The 14617-nt window shown below is 46.7% G+C and overlaps 1 protein-coding gene across 2 annotated transcripts in view; it reads left to right on the top strand.

Annotated features, from left to right (window-relative positions):
* The window catches only part of PLXNA4 (plexin A4), a 456052-nt gene that overhangs the window by 364657 nt on the left and 76778 nt on the right, over positions 1-14617 (top strand). For both annotated transcript variants that reach the window (XM_005236707.3, XM_027785664.2), the window contains exons 10-12: positions 218-418; positions 9405-9501; positions 12810-13000. In XM_005236707.3, coding sequence (XP_005236764.1) covers positions 218-418; positions 9405-9501; positions 12810-13000 — 489 coding nt within the window. The remainder of the gene's footprint in view (positions 1-217; positions 419-9404; positions 9502-12809; positions 13001-14617) is intronic.

Below are 14617 nucleotides of genomic sequence, written 5' to 3'. Positions count from 1 at the left end.
GATAGGAAAGGATGGTCTGTAAAAGAAATCCTTCCTCACCTATCTGAGCCTTCCTGGTAATGCTCCTTGAATACCCTTGTAATATGTTGAGGCCCTGGGAGATGCAAAGGCTTTGTAATCTGTTGAAGTGAAGCGTGAAGTGAGAAGCATCAGAGGACTCCACCTGCAGCTGGGAAACACATGTGCTGACTTGGCATGTTGTCTTCTCTTTCCTTAGGACTGTCCCCAGCTGCTGCAGGCAGAGAAGATCCTGGTGCCCGTGGAAGTGGTCAAGCCAATCACGCTGAAGGCCAAGAACCTGCCCCAGCCACAGTCGGGCCAGCGAGGCTACGAGTGCATCTTGAACATCCAGGGCAACGAGCAGCGCGTGCCTGCCCTGAGGTTCAACAGCTCCAGCGTGCAGTGCCAGAACACCTCGGTGAGCCAACCCTGTGTGCTTGGGAGTGGTGCAAGGAGGACTGGGAGTGCCTATAGCGCTGTCCCAATGGGACCTGGGGTTGTGTTGCAGCCCTTTTTACCTTATTGCCTACCTGATTCCAGTCACAGTCAAGGAAAGGCTGGTTGGTAGCTTGCAGACTGCCCTTTTTGCTCTTTAGGCTGGCTGGTGTCACCACCCAGTAGTTGCTTTTACCCTTGGATCCCAGCATTTAGCTGTATGGAGCACCTTAGCCATGACCTATAGGCTTTATTACCAGCTTAACCTGCCCATATCCTCACAGTGCCACATCCTTGTGTGCATTCAAAAGGGACAGGCGTTCATGTCAACATTGAGAGTTAAGGTTATTATATGGTGTTTTGGCGATGGGCCATATAAAAACCCATATAAACAGTCTCACAGATGCCAGCATGTAATGGGTCAAAAGAAGGGTGTGATGCTGAAGGCTTGAGTCAAACCTTCCTCCAGCCACTGATTCACCGTGTGACCTTTGGCTAGTCTCCTTACCTTGGCCCACCTCCACTTCCCAATATGCAGTGCAGGACCAGTAGTAACTCCCAGGGAGCCTGTCTGAGTCACAATGGAGCTGTCACCACAGCAATGCCAGTTTTGAGGGCATCTGCCAGGAGCTGTGCATAGGTGCAATGGTGGTCTCCGCTTCTCCTGAGGTTTCTCCACAAGACTCGTGTCTCCAAGACATGCATTTGAGTCATTGTTGCTACTGTGAGATGATTTATTAGTGAAAGAGCTAATTACAGGCTTTAGCCACTTCACTGCAGATCTGCCACTCCACGCCGGGCAGCGCTTGTTAAAATCCGTCACAACATATTCTGCTGTATTAAGCAGCGTGCTGAAGGTTATAGGCAGTTCACACATTTTATGATCTGTAGCAAACAAGTAACTTCCCAATGAAATTCTTGTGTTTGTTCTTAGTCCCCCTCCCTCCCGCTGACTTTCATTACTGGTTAGCAGCCTGTGAGAATCCAGGTTTGAAGTTTCACAGAAATGGGTGCCTTGAGAAGTTAACAGGGCACTACACTTTAAAAAATCAAAATAAAATCTTTTACAATGGTGAAAGTCTGTGGCTAAAAGGCTATGAACCTGGGCAGATGTAGAGGAGATGTAGAGGAATGAAGCTGGGTTAATTATCATTGATAATATACAGCTGTGGGCTGGCTTCAGGGGCGGTGGGTTGGCTGATGTGGGTAAGGTGCAGCTGTGGCTGGTTCCTGCTAAGTAGTTAAATAGCTCTGAGGGGGATGGAAGAGGAGCTCTGGATGAAGAGAGACCTGGAAGAAGCAGAGGGAGGGGAGAGAGTGCCCTGGGTGGAGGAGAGATAAGGAGAAGGATGCAGCAGAGGCAAGAAGCAGGGTGGACTGGCCTGAAGAGGCTGAAGAAACAGCACGGGCAGTAGATGAACTGTTGAAAATTTGTGGGGGATTGGTGGCCGTGCTGGGGCAAGGCATGGGAGCTACTTATTGAAGTTAACCTGGGATGGGATGGTAAAAGCCTTGTTGCAGCTTGATAGCTTGTTAGTGCTGTGACAATTGATTCCCTGTGTGAGACACAAACTCACGACCTTCAGATTATGAGACTGAGTGTAATGAGCAGTGACAGCAATAATGGCTGTTCCAGGGGATATTTGAAGCTTTGAGCGGTGACGGTGGTGCCCAACGTAGGCAGGGATAGCCTGCCATCCAGATCACATTGAGATAGGTGGCAAAAGCCTGGAGATCCAGATCAGACACCAGTAAAGGTGAGCTGTTGGGATCAAAGAGAAGGAAGCTTGACCACCGTGGAGCCAAGAGACTGAGGGTAACAGGCAGTAGTGGTGGAGTGTATGGCCTGATATGGCAGCAGCCCGCAGTGGTGGCAGGTCCAGAGCAGGTCCGGCTGGACAGTGGTGATGGCTGTGCTGGGAGAAGGCGCGGGAGCGGTGTGGTGCCACGGGTGGCTCCTGCCACTGCTGCTGCTCCTTGGCCTGGTGGTATTCTTGCTGGCATTTATGTGCTTGTTGAAGGTATCTCCACTTGTAGCTGTGCAGGGGCAAGGTGTGCTAACTACTTATTGAAGTTAACCTGGTATGTGATGGTCAAAGCCTTGTGCAGACAGCTAGTTTTGATTGTGCTGCGACAGGCAGAGTCTATGTATCTGTCCAAAGAGTCTTAACAGGGAAGACAGCAACCACCCTTTAGAGTCATGAATTCTCTGGCACACATAAGCATCAACATGAATTACCTCTGGCTGGTTTTAAGCATAGTTGGGCTGAGCAGGGGACTGACTGCCTCTGTAGTCCTGAGGGGTTCCTCTCAGCATCCAAGTTGTGGTATCTAATAAATGAGCCTGGTTTTGAGAGGTAGTGGTTACTATTCCCATAGTACCTGCATGCCCCAAGAAGCTGCTAGTGCCTAGGGCCAGAGAAGTGGGCTCTGATGAATCATCCCAGATGCATTTGCTCATGGGATGCCTGAGCGTTGTGACAGCACTGTTGTCATTTTAATGTTTGTTTTCATAAGCTGGAGCACTGAAGGCCACTCCTGAGCTGCGCCAGGGTAGCAGGGCTGTCTCGGGCTAATGCCAAGACACTTCATGACCCTGCTGCTGTGTGGTGTCTGTAAGATGTCCATCCTATGTTTGGTGCTGGCTCAGGTGAACCTCTCCCTTTTTCAGGGAGAGAGCTTATTTTGGAATATATGCAACTCGTTTCTATCCTGTTTTCTGCTTTCTCTCTCTTTTCCCTTCTCTTTCCTTCTCTTTTCTTCCCTTTTCTTTTGAAGGCACTTTGACTCTCTGATTTGAGTTTCTTTTTCTTTTCTTTTCTTTTTTTTTTTTCCCTGAAAAATGTTATTTCATTGTTGCTCTGAATTTGCCAGACATTGAAAGAAAGAGATGTGGAAAGGAGAGCCAGATGAAAGAAAGAAACAGTCACACAGGTACAAAAAAGGAACAGAGAAGCCTCAGCTCTGTTTGAGCAGGTGGCAGAGGACACAGACAATAGGGAAGGAGTGCTGTAGATATGTCTCCATCATGATTATTTCCTTCCCTGCCAGAACTAGCATTCTGTCTGGAGCCACTGCAATACAATGAGCCTGTGCTCCGAGGGTCACCTGGTTTTAGAAACAGCCATATGAGCTTGTTTGCAAATTGAATCAGCCCCCTCGGCAGAGTTGCTGGATGAGACACTGCATGTAGCACCTGCATTGCAGGCTTGGAGAAGGTCCAAAGGAGGGTGGGAGGATGTGTTGTGATGGTGTGTCCCTGAAGGGATGCTATCCTGCCAGCAGATCTTTCTGTTGGTGGTGCATGCTAGACTAAGCAATCTTTCTTGGCTTGTTTTCCTTCATAAGCCTCAAGATCTACCCCCTCCCATCACACACTAGGCATCGATGAGCTCAAATTCAGCTCTTGCATAATAACTTCTGCAAAATGCAGGCTTTTTTCTGATACGATCCTGTGTGAAAGCAGGAAAAAAACTTAATTCTTGCTTTCCACTGCCTGGTCCTTCAAGATTTTAACCAGGGATCAGAACCATTTTTGAGCAGGCAATTTTCCAAGTGTCTCCAACTTCAGTTAAAGGATGCTATAAGAACACCCAGGTGGGACCAGCCTATCTGACAGTGTGTCAGTAATGTCATATCCAACACTGACGGTGCCTAGGTGCTCGGTCCCATCAGCAGCCAGCTCGGTCTCTCCCCCTGTCTTTCCTGGAGATATTTCATTTGATAACGGCAATAAGTCACTGCAGGCAGCATGCTTCGGGACAATTATTGTTCTTGTCAAGTGGTTTGAGACTCTCAGCTCTGGGCTTTGTCCTCCATCACACCACCCAAGGCATGCAATTATCACTCAGAGAGACCCTACTGCCATTCCTTATTGCACTTATGATAGCTCTGCCGACAGTCTGGACACAGAGTGATGGGAGGAAATGAAAAGGAGGAGAGCCAAAGAGGCATATAAATAAATAAGTAAAAATGTCAGGAGGAATGGCTGAAATTGCTAGATCTACCAGAGCAGGGAGCAATCTCCCCAGTGGGAAACAGTGGGAGACCCAGTACTTGCAATCATCCCAATATTAGCAGCCTTTGGCATGAGGAACAGGGTGAGATGTTGGGAGATGGGTGAGAAATGACCGAACTGACCATGCCATGACCATTGCTCTTACCTGCTTCAGTGACAAAACTCATGTTCTTGCTCAGTATGAGCCTACCCATTGCCAAACTTTGGCACACAGAGGCAGCAGACACTGATTTCTAGCAGCAAAATCCCTGCTGATAATTTGCCTTGAGTCCTTCGCAGGTCTGTGTGCCATGAGACCTGAGATAGTACAGCTGAAAATGCTGTGTAACCTAGGAATAAGAAAAGCAAATATGTTGTATTTGTCACACCATTACACTTGAGCAAGAGATCTCAGTGCCATTTGACTTTGTGGTGTGGCTCATGCAGCGGGAGGAGTTCTAGGAAAACCCATACAAGAAACACTGCTGGGAAAAAGTCAGCAGCTATTCACAGAACTTGTGGGAAAACATGCTTATGGGCAGCCAAAGGAAGACAAGCACGGGGCTGTTAGTTGTGCATCCACTTCTCAATTATTATGATGCATCATTATTGTTTATCTACATTCAGATAGCACAGAGAAACCCCAGTCATGTTGTGGGCTCTATTGTCCTGGGTGATACCTAGACATAAAAATTCAGTCCTAGCTCTGGGAAACAAAAAGTCCAAAGAGGCGGGATGACTGTGGGCAAGAAGTTTTCTGCCTATAGTTTATGGCTGGAAAATTGGTGCAAAGAGGGATTAAATGATTTGCCCAGGATCACACAGAGTTAGTGACAGAGCCAGGTACAGGAATCGGTTCCCAGTTCCAAGCTCTAATCACAAAATTGGTGTAAGGGAAAACAGGTTAACACTAAAATACTGCTAAAATGCTGTTTGTCTGCAGATGTCTATTGAACATGCTTAAGATACAAGGGGGAAATACCATGTAACCACTCTTGGTTTATTGTCCTCAGCATGCCCAAGCCAAACTACCAAAGAACTTTACCCAGCGATACAGCGTTCCAGCAGGATGCAGCAAGAGGTCAAGCATGGCGATGGATTTGCACAAACCGCAAATTCACAGAGATCTGTGAAGCTGAGTTCCTCTAATGTAGGGTGCCTGTAGTAACTGGATGCCCAAAAGAGACAGGAATTTGCAGATTTCTGAAAGGCAAAATATTTTTCCATGAAGGGGTCTAATGTTTCCATAGCTGTTGTAGAGCTGCTAGCCGTGATTTTGCAGCCATCCTCTCAGTCCGAGGATTGTGAGCTTCCATGAGACAAACAATCAACATGTTTACAGTAGCTTACGTGTAATATGTTAAACTGCTAATGCCACAGCAAAATGGCCAAGTGATGTGATGGGCTCAGCCTGTGTTGCAGGAGTATCTGATACTAGCAAAAAGCTTAAGAGACAAAGAACTGGTACTTGGGAGTTCAAAACACGCTGTGTTGTTCATGTGAATTACAACAGCTCCTTCTAACAGATCTTTGGCATTTCCTGATGGGAGCCAGTCTGCCTTTCCGGAAAGGCAGCTTCTCTTTCTCAGTTTGGGCCTCTAAATTGCCTGTAATTTTCTGCTTTGATTTGATTTGTATGGTGGGAATCCAGATTTGGCAGATTCAGAGGTCAGATTTATGCCTTTTGAGCAGTTCTGCCTGTGCTGGAGAAAGTTGTACAAGGCAACGTATATACACAAGCCCTAATAGTATGAATGCTCTTATCAAGAGTATCCAGGAAGCTCTGCTGTCCTGGAGATCGATACACTATCCCTTTTTTCTTCTCTGAAACATATTTCCATCTTATTGTTACAGCTGAGCAAATCCTTTTCAAAGACTCCTATTAAGTTCAGTGGGCTTTGAACAGGGGTCACAACGAGTTAGCAGCTCCTGTGGTCTGAAGAGGATGGAGCATTTACTCACTGTTATGTTGCAAATTGCTCTGTTTCACTGCTGTGCAGCCCACAAGCTGTCTGAGCAGGCCAGGCATGGCAGCGTGAGCATCCTCGTTCCAGCCCCCAGCTGGCTTCATCCTTGGAGCTCTTCCATGGGGATCCCCTTGTTTATTCCCTTGCATCCATTTCCAGTTCTGGATCAAGTCTGCTGAGTTAACAAGTCTAATATGTGTTTGCCCCTGGTGCTGCAGACAGATCTAGATCTAAAATCCCAGCTGGCCTCCTGCTGCTGGTGCTTAGATTCTCAGTGGGATGAAAGGCTCTGGGGGACTGCAGCTGCCTGTCCCTTGGCAGCCCTGTCTAGGTTTGCTAACAGCTAAATCCCAACACATGCACATAAGGCTCTGCTGAGGCAGAAAGTAGCGCTTTCTCAGGCACCTACAGACTCAGTGTCTGACGTAAGGGTGACCGGTGGTTCTGTATACATGTTCTTTCCCACTCCCAATCAGCATTTGCAAGTGCTGTGCAAAGCAGGCATTTGGAAAGCTCCTGAGTGGCAGAAAATTAATTATTCTCTACTTTTCAGACATTTTCCTTCCCACTCATGTCTCCCCATCCTTGCTCATAGCTCCAAAAAACTGTGAAAAGCCAGTGTTGTGAGTCCAAGCGGCTCTGCATCATCTTGCATCTTGCTGGCAGTGTCACCAAAAAGTGTCATAAAAATGCTAATACTGAATGAGACTGTCGGGTACAGCGCTATTGCAAAGGACTCTGCTAACCTGCAGCTGCTCTTTACTTCCATGGTAACCACAAAGCTTATACCCATAAATACCCTACAACTAGATTGTAATCACAGGGCCTTGCAGATTAGTGCCTAATTGTGTTTAGTTTGTCCAAAGAGAAATTATCGTGCAACTAGTACTCTGCCGTAATGGACAGAAATCACCATATACGATTTACTCTGCAATTACATGGCGATTAACAGATACAGAAAAATCTACCTCTAAAGGCTCAGAGCTTTGGCATCTCTGTGGAAAACCATGCTGAAACTTTAAGTGATGGGGAACTCTTTAGTGGTCTCTAAGACATGCCCAACCAAACCAGGCCGCTTACTGAATTACATTTAGCCTTGTAGTGGGGAAAACATCTTTTTCTTTAGAAGTGGGAGTTTGTCCTGCTATAGATCCCAGTGCAGTGGGAGATTCCTGATCTCAGGAGGATAAATACTGATGTGCACAGTGGTCAGTAACCGTAGCAGACATGTTCCCATTCTGCCCTTTAAGCAACTATCTCCTCTCCCATAAGAGGCTTTTTGCCTTTTGGTGAAGTGTTGGATGGAAGCTGTTGATGGAGGTGGGCAATGGGATCTGATGGACAACCGGGTGAACCCTGTGTGAACTGGCTTGTGATAAACCAAAATCTAGCTGAAAAAATACACTGAGCAGCACTGTGTCAGAGAGCTGTCCAAGCTGAGAGGGCCTCCAGAGATCAGCTGCCATTTCCTTTGTTAAGGCCAGCTCTGTGTACCTTGACTGTGCCTGACAAGTGTTTGTTTAAGTCTGTCCAACTCTCTCAGAAGATTTCTCTGGCTTTCCTAATACATATTTGCTGGAAACTGGATACCCCCTACGCCAGCTGAAGCCTTTCTGGTTCTGAGTAGGAAAAAATAATTGCCTCCTGGGGCTTACCTATGTAACAAACTCTATCTAGGATATCCCCAACTGAGATTTGCTTGGATTTTGGCAGCAATATGGCAGTGTTGTTTCACAATCTGTTTGTGATCTTCACCAGTCCCCAGACCCTTTCCTGCAGCACTGGCCAGTCACTCCAACTTTGTATTTTTTTGCATTGATTTTTCCTACTGAAGAACAGTCAGTACATGCCTGTATTGAATTTTGCCTTGTTGATTTTGGCTTGGTTCTACAATTTGTCAAGTTTCTTTTGAATTCTTAACCCTGCTTTTGAATGTGCTTGCACCCTCTTCCAGAACAGTGTCATTCATGATATCTGTGGTTTGTCATCCAAGTTAGTAGTAAAAATACTGAATAGTGCCAGACCCAGGACGCTACTCGATTTGAAACACCCTCCCAGCCTGACATTGAACTATTTGACTTTGTTTTGTTGATTGTGGTTTTGGTTTTTTTTTTTGGGGGGGGGAGGGGTTGGCAGCTTTTGCATATACCTTATGGTGGTTTCTTTTAGATCATTATTTCCTTAGTTTGTTTATGGGAATCTCCTGTAGGACAGTAGCAAATACTCTACCGAAATCAAGATAAATCACATCTGCTGCCTTTCCTTTATCCACAAAGCCATTAAGCCTGTCAAAAAAGGAAATTAGATTGGGTTGACACAATTTGTTCTTGACAAATCTATGCTGGCTGATTTTTATCACCTTATCATCTTGCAGGTGCTTATAAATTGATTGTTTAATAATTCGATGTACTTTCTTTCTGGGAAGTCAAGTTAGGCTGACAGGTCTATAATTACACAGAACTTCCATTTTCCATTTTTTAAAGATATTTCCATGACATGACTGTTCCCTGCTTCCTGAGACCTCACTCAGCTTCCAAGAGTTCTTCAAAATATCACTAATGTAGGTAACCTTACATACAAGCTCAGCATCAGAATACTCAGCAGAGGTACATATGGATGGTAGACTTACAATGCATAATGTACACCTTAAAAGTGCACCCAAGAGTTGGCAAAATATTTTTCAGAGCTGTGCACAACAACTAGAAGGTGGATTTCGAAGATAAACCCCAGCACATGCAAATACACTTAAATCATGGAACATTGACATAACAGCTAAGTAGGCTATTGCGAGGGGCATGGCTTGCTCTCTTGAGAGCCAAGACTCTGAGAGCATCCTATGGCTTTTGTGGCATGTAATTGTGATTAGGGAGATAGCTGGCGGCTTAATTTCTCTTGTTCGCAACTTGCAGCACTACCTTTTGCCTTCTCCCATCCCCTCCCTACCTCTGGGCACCATGTAAGTCTGGGTTTGGTTTTTCTTTTTGTTTTTCCTCTCCTATTTCTAGTATTCGTATGAAGGGATGGAGATTAACAGCCTGCCGGTGGAACTGACGGTTGTCTGGAATGGGAATTTCAACATTGACAACCCAGCACAGAACAAAGGTAAAGAGTTATTTCAACTTGTCCTTGGAAGCGGTAACCTTAGCAACGGGCCGCATAGCTCCCTGCACTTAACAAAGGCAGCACCATCTCCCCATGCTGTCTGGTGCTTACTTGTTCTCTGCACTCTGCAAATTACCAGGTTTTTGTGTGCTATGTGTTACACACACACGCACTTCTCTCTTTGCACTGGAGAAATATGACTCTCCCTCCCACTTGTGTTGCTTCCTGCATCATCTTTGCCTCCGGCTTCTCCCCACAATTTTGTGTTTTGTTTTTATACCCCTCCTTCTCTAGCTTTCCCCCCCCTCTTTATTCCTCCCGCAGTGATGCTCTTCAAGTTAACATGCCAGGAGATCGGCACGGTCTGTGCAGAGGCGATGTAGTAATGAACAGGGGAAGGGAGAGGGGGAGGAGAAAGGCTGTAGTTCCTCAGTGGGAAAATTGTGAACAAAATAAAATGATAATAGCAAAGGACCGAAAACCACCTCCTGCCTAGAGCCTGGCTCCATTTAATTACCACCAACAGCACAGGATTGATGTGCCTCTCACAGAGGGATATTGCACGTCCAGCCACAGCCCTGAGGCAGGTGTTTTTTCTGGAGATGGACAGCCCATTCACATCTTCTTCCTTCTTGTCCATCAGCCTCAGGGAACCTGAAGACTTTCCCCCAGGCAGCCTCTCCTCTCGGCTGTTCTCCCTGTACAGCCCAGACCTGCAGACTCTCTCCTTCTCCCATCACCACCTCTCAGAAGTTTCTATCTCTCTCACTTTACCTTTGCTTTTCTTGGACACACTCCACACCTTCTCCCATTCCACCTCTCCCCATCAGGTACTCCCATGCTTCTTTCACACCATTTCACACACTGCCTCGTGCTGAGGGGTGATGGGTGAGGTTTCCACCAATGCCACATTGAAGCTGGAAAGCAATACAGAAGGCAGCTCTTCTCCCATGGCATGACCCTTTCCTGACCTCCTCCTGCCCCTACCTCTGTGATGTCTTTCTCTGCTGGCTCAAATAACTGGTGGGTTAGAATAGCCAGGCCAAATGCAAAAGATCCTGCACTGTCCTCCCCTAACCCACAGCTCTTGAAGGTTAAATCCGCTCAGCAAACACCACAGGCTGGAGACCCTTGTCTAGCCCTGGCATCCAGCAGTGTGGCATAGCCTACGTTCACACTGCCAACCTCTCTCCATACTGAAGCTGTCTGCCCTCTCTCCTGCTCTCCAAGCTGTGCCAAGGCATTGCCAGGACAGTGCTACTTTTCATGGGCCCAAACAGTGCCAGAGGCTGTGCTGGTCTTTACCAGCGTGGGTTGGAGGTCAGGGTTTGGGCACTTCCCCCAGTCCTGCTTAGTTTTCTGTTACCATTATATATAGCCCAAGTGTTGCTGATACAACATGGTCCATACAATGAGTGTGAACCCTTTTTGGGCAGTACTGAGCTGTGCTGGGTGATGTAGGGGTAAAATCAGTTTCATAATCATGATGATTGTGTCTTTAGGCATGTCTGTGCTGGCAATGTAAACCAGACCAGGGGATGAACTCAAGAAACATCTGTGGTGCTTAGCCTCTAGCACAGTCCCTTACAAGTTCTTGGGTTATTTGAACCCTAAAGGTTGTAAGTAATGACTAGGAAAAACCTAGGAAGTGGCACTGGCTGGTGGCTCTCTCGCATGAGTAGTTTGGATGACACCATCATATTTCAGGTCAGGAGGAGAGCTTAGGAGTATGTACATGGGTATAGCAGATGGAGGCATACCACACGCTCCCAAGGACACAGCTTTATTTACTAGCATAAATGTAGTGGCTACAGGCAAACACAAAACCCAGGCAGGGCTTTGCACAGTGCTGCAAACAAGCAGACCTTCTTCTCTGGAAAACTGAGAGGGAGAGGCAGAGGCAGGATTAGACCCAGTGCCTTTCTAAGTGCAGTGGCACTTGGGTACACAACCAAGATGCCACTGCTTTCATAGCTGGCATCACATGGCAGCAGAGGTACTCACTAAGAGCACTGCAAGCAGAGCAACTCAGCAAATCTGAGGAAATCCAACAGAAAATTAAGGAAAGGGCTTTATCCCAGGAAGCCTGTAGCACACTGTGATTGACAGCTGTTTTGCAAACTTGTCTTGCACCTAACATGAAGAAATAATAAGTTTCCGGGCTTTTCTTTGCATTGGTCAATGCTTGCTGACTTCTGGGGTGCAAGTATGAAGAGCCAGCCAGAGCTTTTCAGCACACATATCCAAAGCCTTTGGGCTTTAGGACTGTGTATAGTAATAACCACAAACAAGACTTTAGTCACCTACTGACCCAGCAAAACAGTAGCACAAAGGCAAAATCCCCCATCTTATAAAGAAATTCACCAACATGCCCACAAATACAGGAAAAAGCAAGCCTGAAAGCCTCAAGTCTGTCGTCTTCACCTTCAGGGAGGAGAATTTTTATCAGTCTCCTACCTGTGCAACCCAGGCCTCAGTTTACACATCTGTATAATAAGGATAAATAATATGATCTTATTTTGTAGGAGGACTGCAATGTTTTTAGGCTTTATTTAGAAAAAAAGCTTTGCCTTCCTCTAATCACTTAGCAATCCAAGATGTAGCTAAGCATTAACCATTGCTCTCTTTATTAGAGGAGGTTCAACTTAGTACTTCAAAGTGTAAAACAGACTGAATTTCTGGAGCAGAAGAAGGAGGAAAGGCTGATTGTGAATCCCTGGATACAGCCTCATAGTGAAGCATTGTGGATTTACTATTATCTCTTAGGATTTCTGTTAAGGGGGAAACCTGAGTAACCTGAGTGGCATCACCTTGACGCCCAGTTCTGGGTAGTTTCACATCAGAAAAATCCCCAGGTTTAAGCTGTGGGTAGACCAGGTCTAGAAAATCATTTTAGGATGAAGTGCTGAGGCTGAGACTGGTTATAGGTGGCATCACATGACATTCAGAAAGTCTCTGAAGAAGGAAAGGACTGAGGCTGAGTCACTGCCCAAGCACCTTTCCCCCCAGCCGCCTGCTTGTAAACCCTCATCTTACTGAGCGCAGCATCCTCCCTTCTGCTGTCAGCTTCCAAACATATCTTTCAAGGGGTTTGAATTTTGACAAGTGCTATTTATTTCAAGAAGGATGTAAACACTTCCCCCTCACACCCCATTATTCACCCCCCTGGAGAGTTCCCATCCTGCCTCTGGGATAAGCAGCCCATAAAACCTTCCCCTCTTTCACTCCTCATTCTGCCCTCTGACATCCCACCACTCTCCCATGCTGTCTGCATCTCTCAGGTCCTCTCTGTTTTCCTGTCCCTGCAGTTCACCTGTACAAGTGCGGGGCCATGCGGGACAGCTGTGGACTCTGCCTGAAAGCTGACCCAGACTTCGAGTGCGGCTGGTGCGAGGGACAAAACCAGTGCACGCTGAAGCAGCACTGCCCAGCCCAGGACAGCCAGTGGCTGGAGTTGTCCAGCACCAAGGGCAAATGCACCAACCCCAAGATCACGGATGTAAGTCATGGATCTACCAGAAGCTGGGGTATTCCCTGTCGTACCCTTTCCCTGCTTTATTTTCCTGATTTATCTTTGGGTTGGTGAGGGGAAGGTTATGGCTGAGTTCTGCTGGATCAGGCAAAGCCCCAGGCACCCTTGGTGATGGGAAGACATGGTGGCCTTCAAAGGCAGGCACACGACTTCAGGTGTCTAGATCACAGGAGTGAGCAGGGTGTCAGGTTTCCCACCATAGTCCGTGGATGTAAATCAGTTGCACAAGCACAGTCTGCTGGTGCAGTCTTAGGAATGCCACAGCATTTGACCTGCACACACAGGGCTGGTAGACATGACATCAAGCCTTTAGGAGACCTTGGCCTTCTAGTGGAACAGCTGAGGGTGAGACAGGATGCTCTGGGACATCTCAAATGGGCAGTGTGAAGGTAATCAAAGGAGCCAAACTACCTCTTGAAAGAACCTCTTTGGCCACCCTGGCTGAGAAGGAGATGTTGAGTGATCCTGGAGTGGTTTGAACTTTGCTGACAGGAGATCAAGAAACAAGGTGGGTTGTAGTTCATGCTTCCTGGCAGCATGACATGGACAGGGTCAACGTCCAGAAAAAGAGCAGACTCCATTGGCCTCAGCAGTGTAACAGTCTTTTGTTTGCCTGGCTGACTTTGCATGGTAAAAGAAATCCCCACGGAGCAAACAAAGCCCTGTATAGCTATCAATGTTCCCCCTTTGAAGGCTCAAGGAGAAGGCAGGATCAAGCCTGGACTAATTGAAGTTTGGAACTGTCCTATTAAGTGATAAAAGAGAGAATGAGGGTGAGGCTGGGGGGAAGGAACTGCAGGAAAATGGTGTTCTTTGTAAGATTTCCTATTGATTGTGTTAACTAAACCTAAGGAAGATCTGCGAGGAAGGTACAAAGGTGAGATAAGAGAATAGAAAGTCCATAGAGAGAGCAAGCAGAGGAAAGGAGAGAAGGCAAGGTAGGCAAATCAGTCCTGCAGTCTAAAGGGACTTTCGTCTGCTGTCTTGGGATGCCTTTGCCACAATGATGGGCACCGTTTTCAGGTCACAGGGCAGGCAGCAGGATGCATCTAAGCCTTGAAAATGGGGGCCCCATCCTTACCAACTGCCTCCTGCCTTAAGGGAGTGTTTCTCAGTCACCATGCCTTAGTTAACACGAGCACCCTTTCAAGGTGGCTAGGGTCTTATTTCCAAATGAAAAAAGTAAGGAGGAAAATGAGACAAAGATAGGGGTAAATGCAAAGAAGGGAAATCCAGCTTCCACTGTTGTGATTTAATAGGAATTATTATGCAGGTTATTTTTTCTAGAAAGCAAGAAAGGCTTTTTCAGTTGTATTTGGTTAAGAATAAAAAGTGTGGGAGTTACGGACAAGCCCATGCCCATGCATGAAAGTTTTGTGAAAGCAAAGGCTGGGTAGAATCTTCTTTTCCCAGATACCACTGAAAGGAACTCCTTTTACTGTGTTTCAGTCCATCTTCCTGTCATTCATCAGTCCCCAAAGCACTCGCTCAGCTGGATGCTGGAGTGCCAGACTTATTCTGATGTTTCTAAGGTAGAGGTCTCCACTGCACTTGCATTTATCTGGGACTGGTAATTTTAAGCCC

This window comes from Falco peregrinus, chromosome 6 (assembly GCF_023634155.1).
Source record: "Falco peregrinus isolate bFalPer1 chromosome 6, bFalPer1.pri, whole genome shotgun sequence".
Taxonomy (NCBI): Eukaryota; Metazoa; Chordata; class Aves; order Falconiformes; family Falconidae; genus Falco; species Falco peregrinus.
The sequence above is the reverse complement of the archived record's forward strand: the minus strand, read 5'-3'. Positions and strand labels throughout refer to the sequence as shown.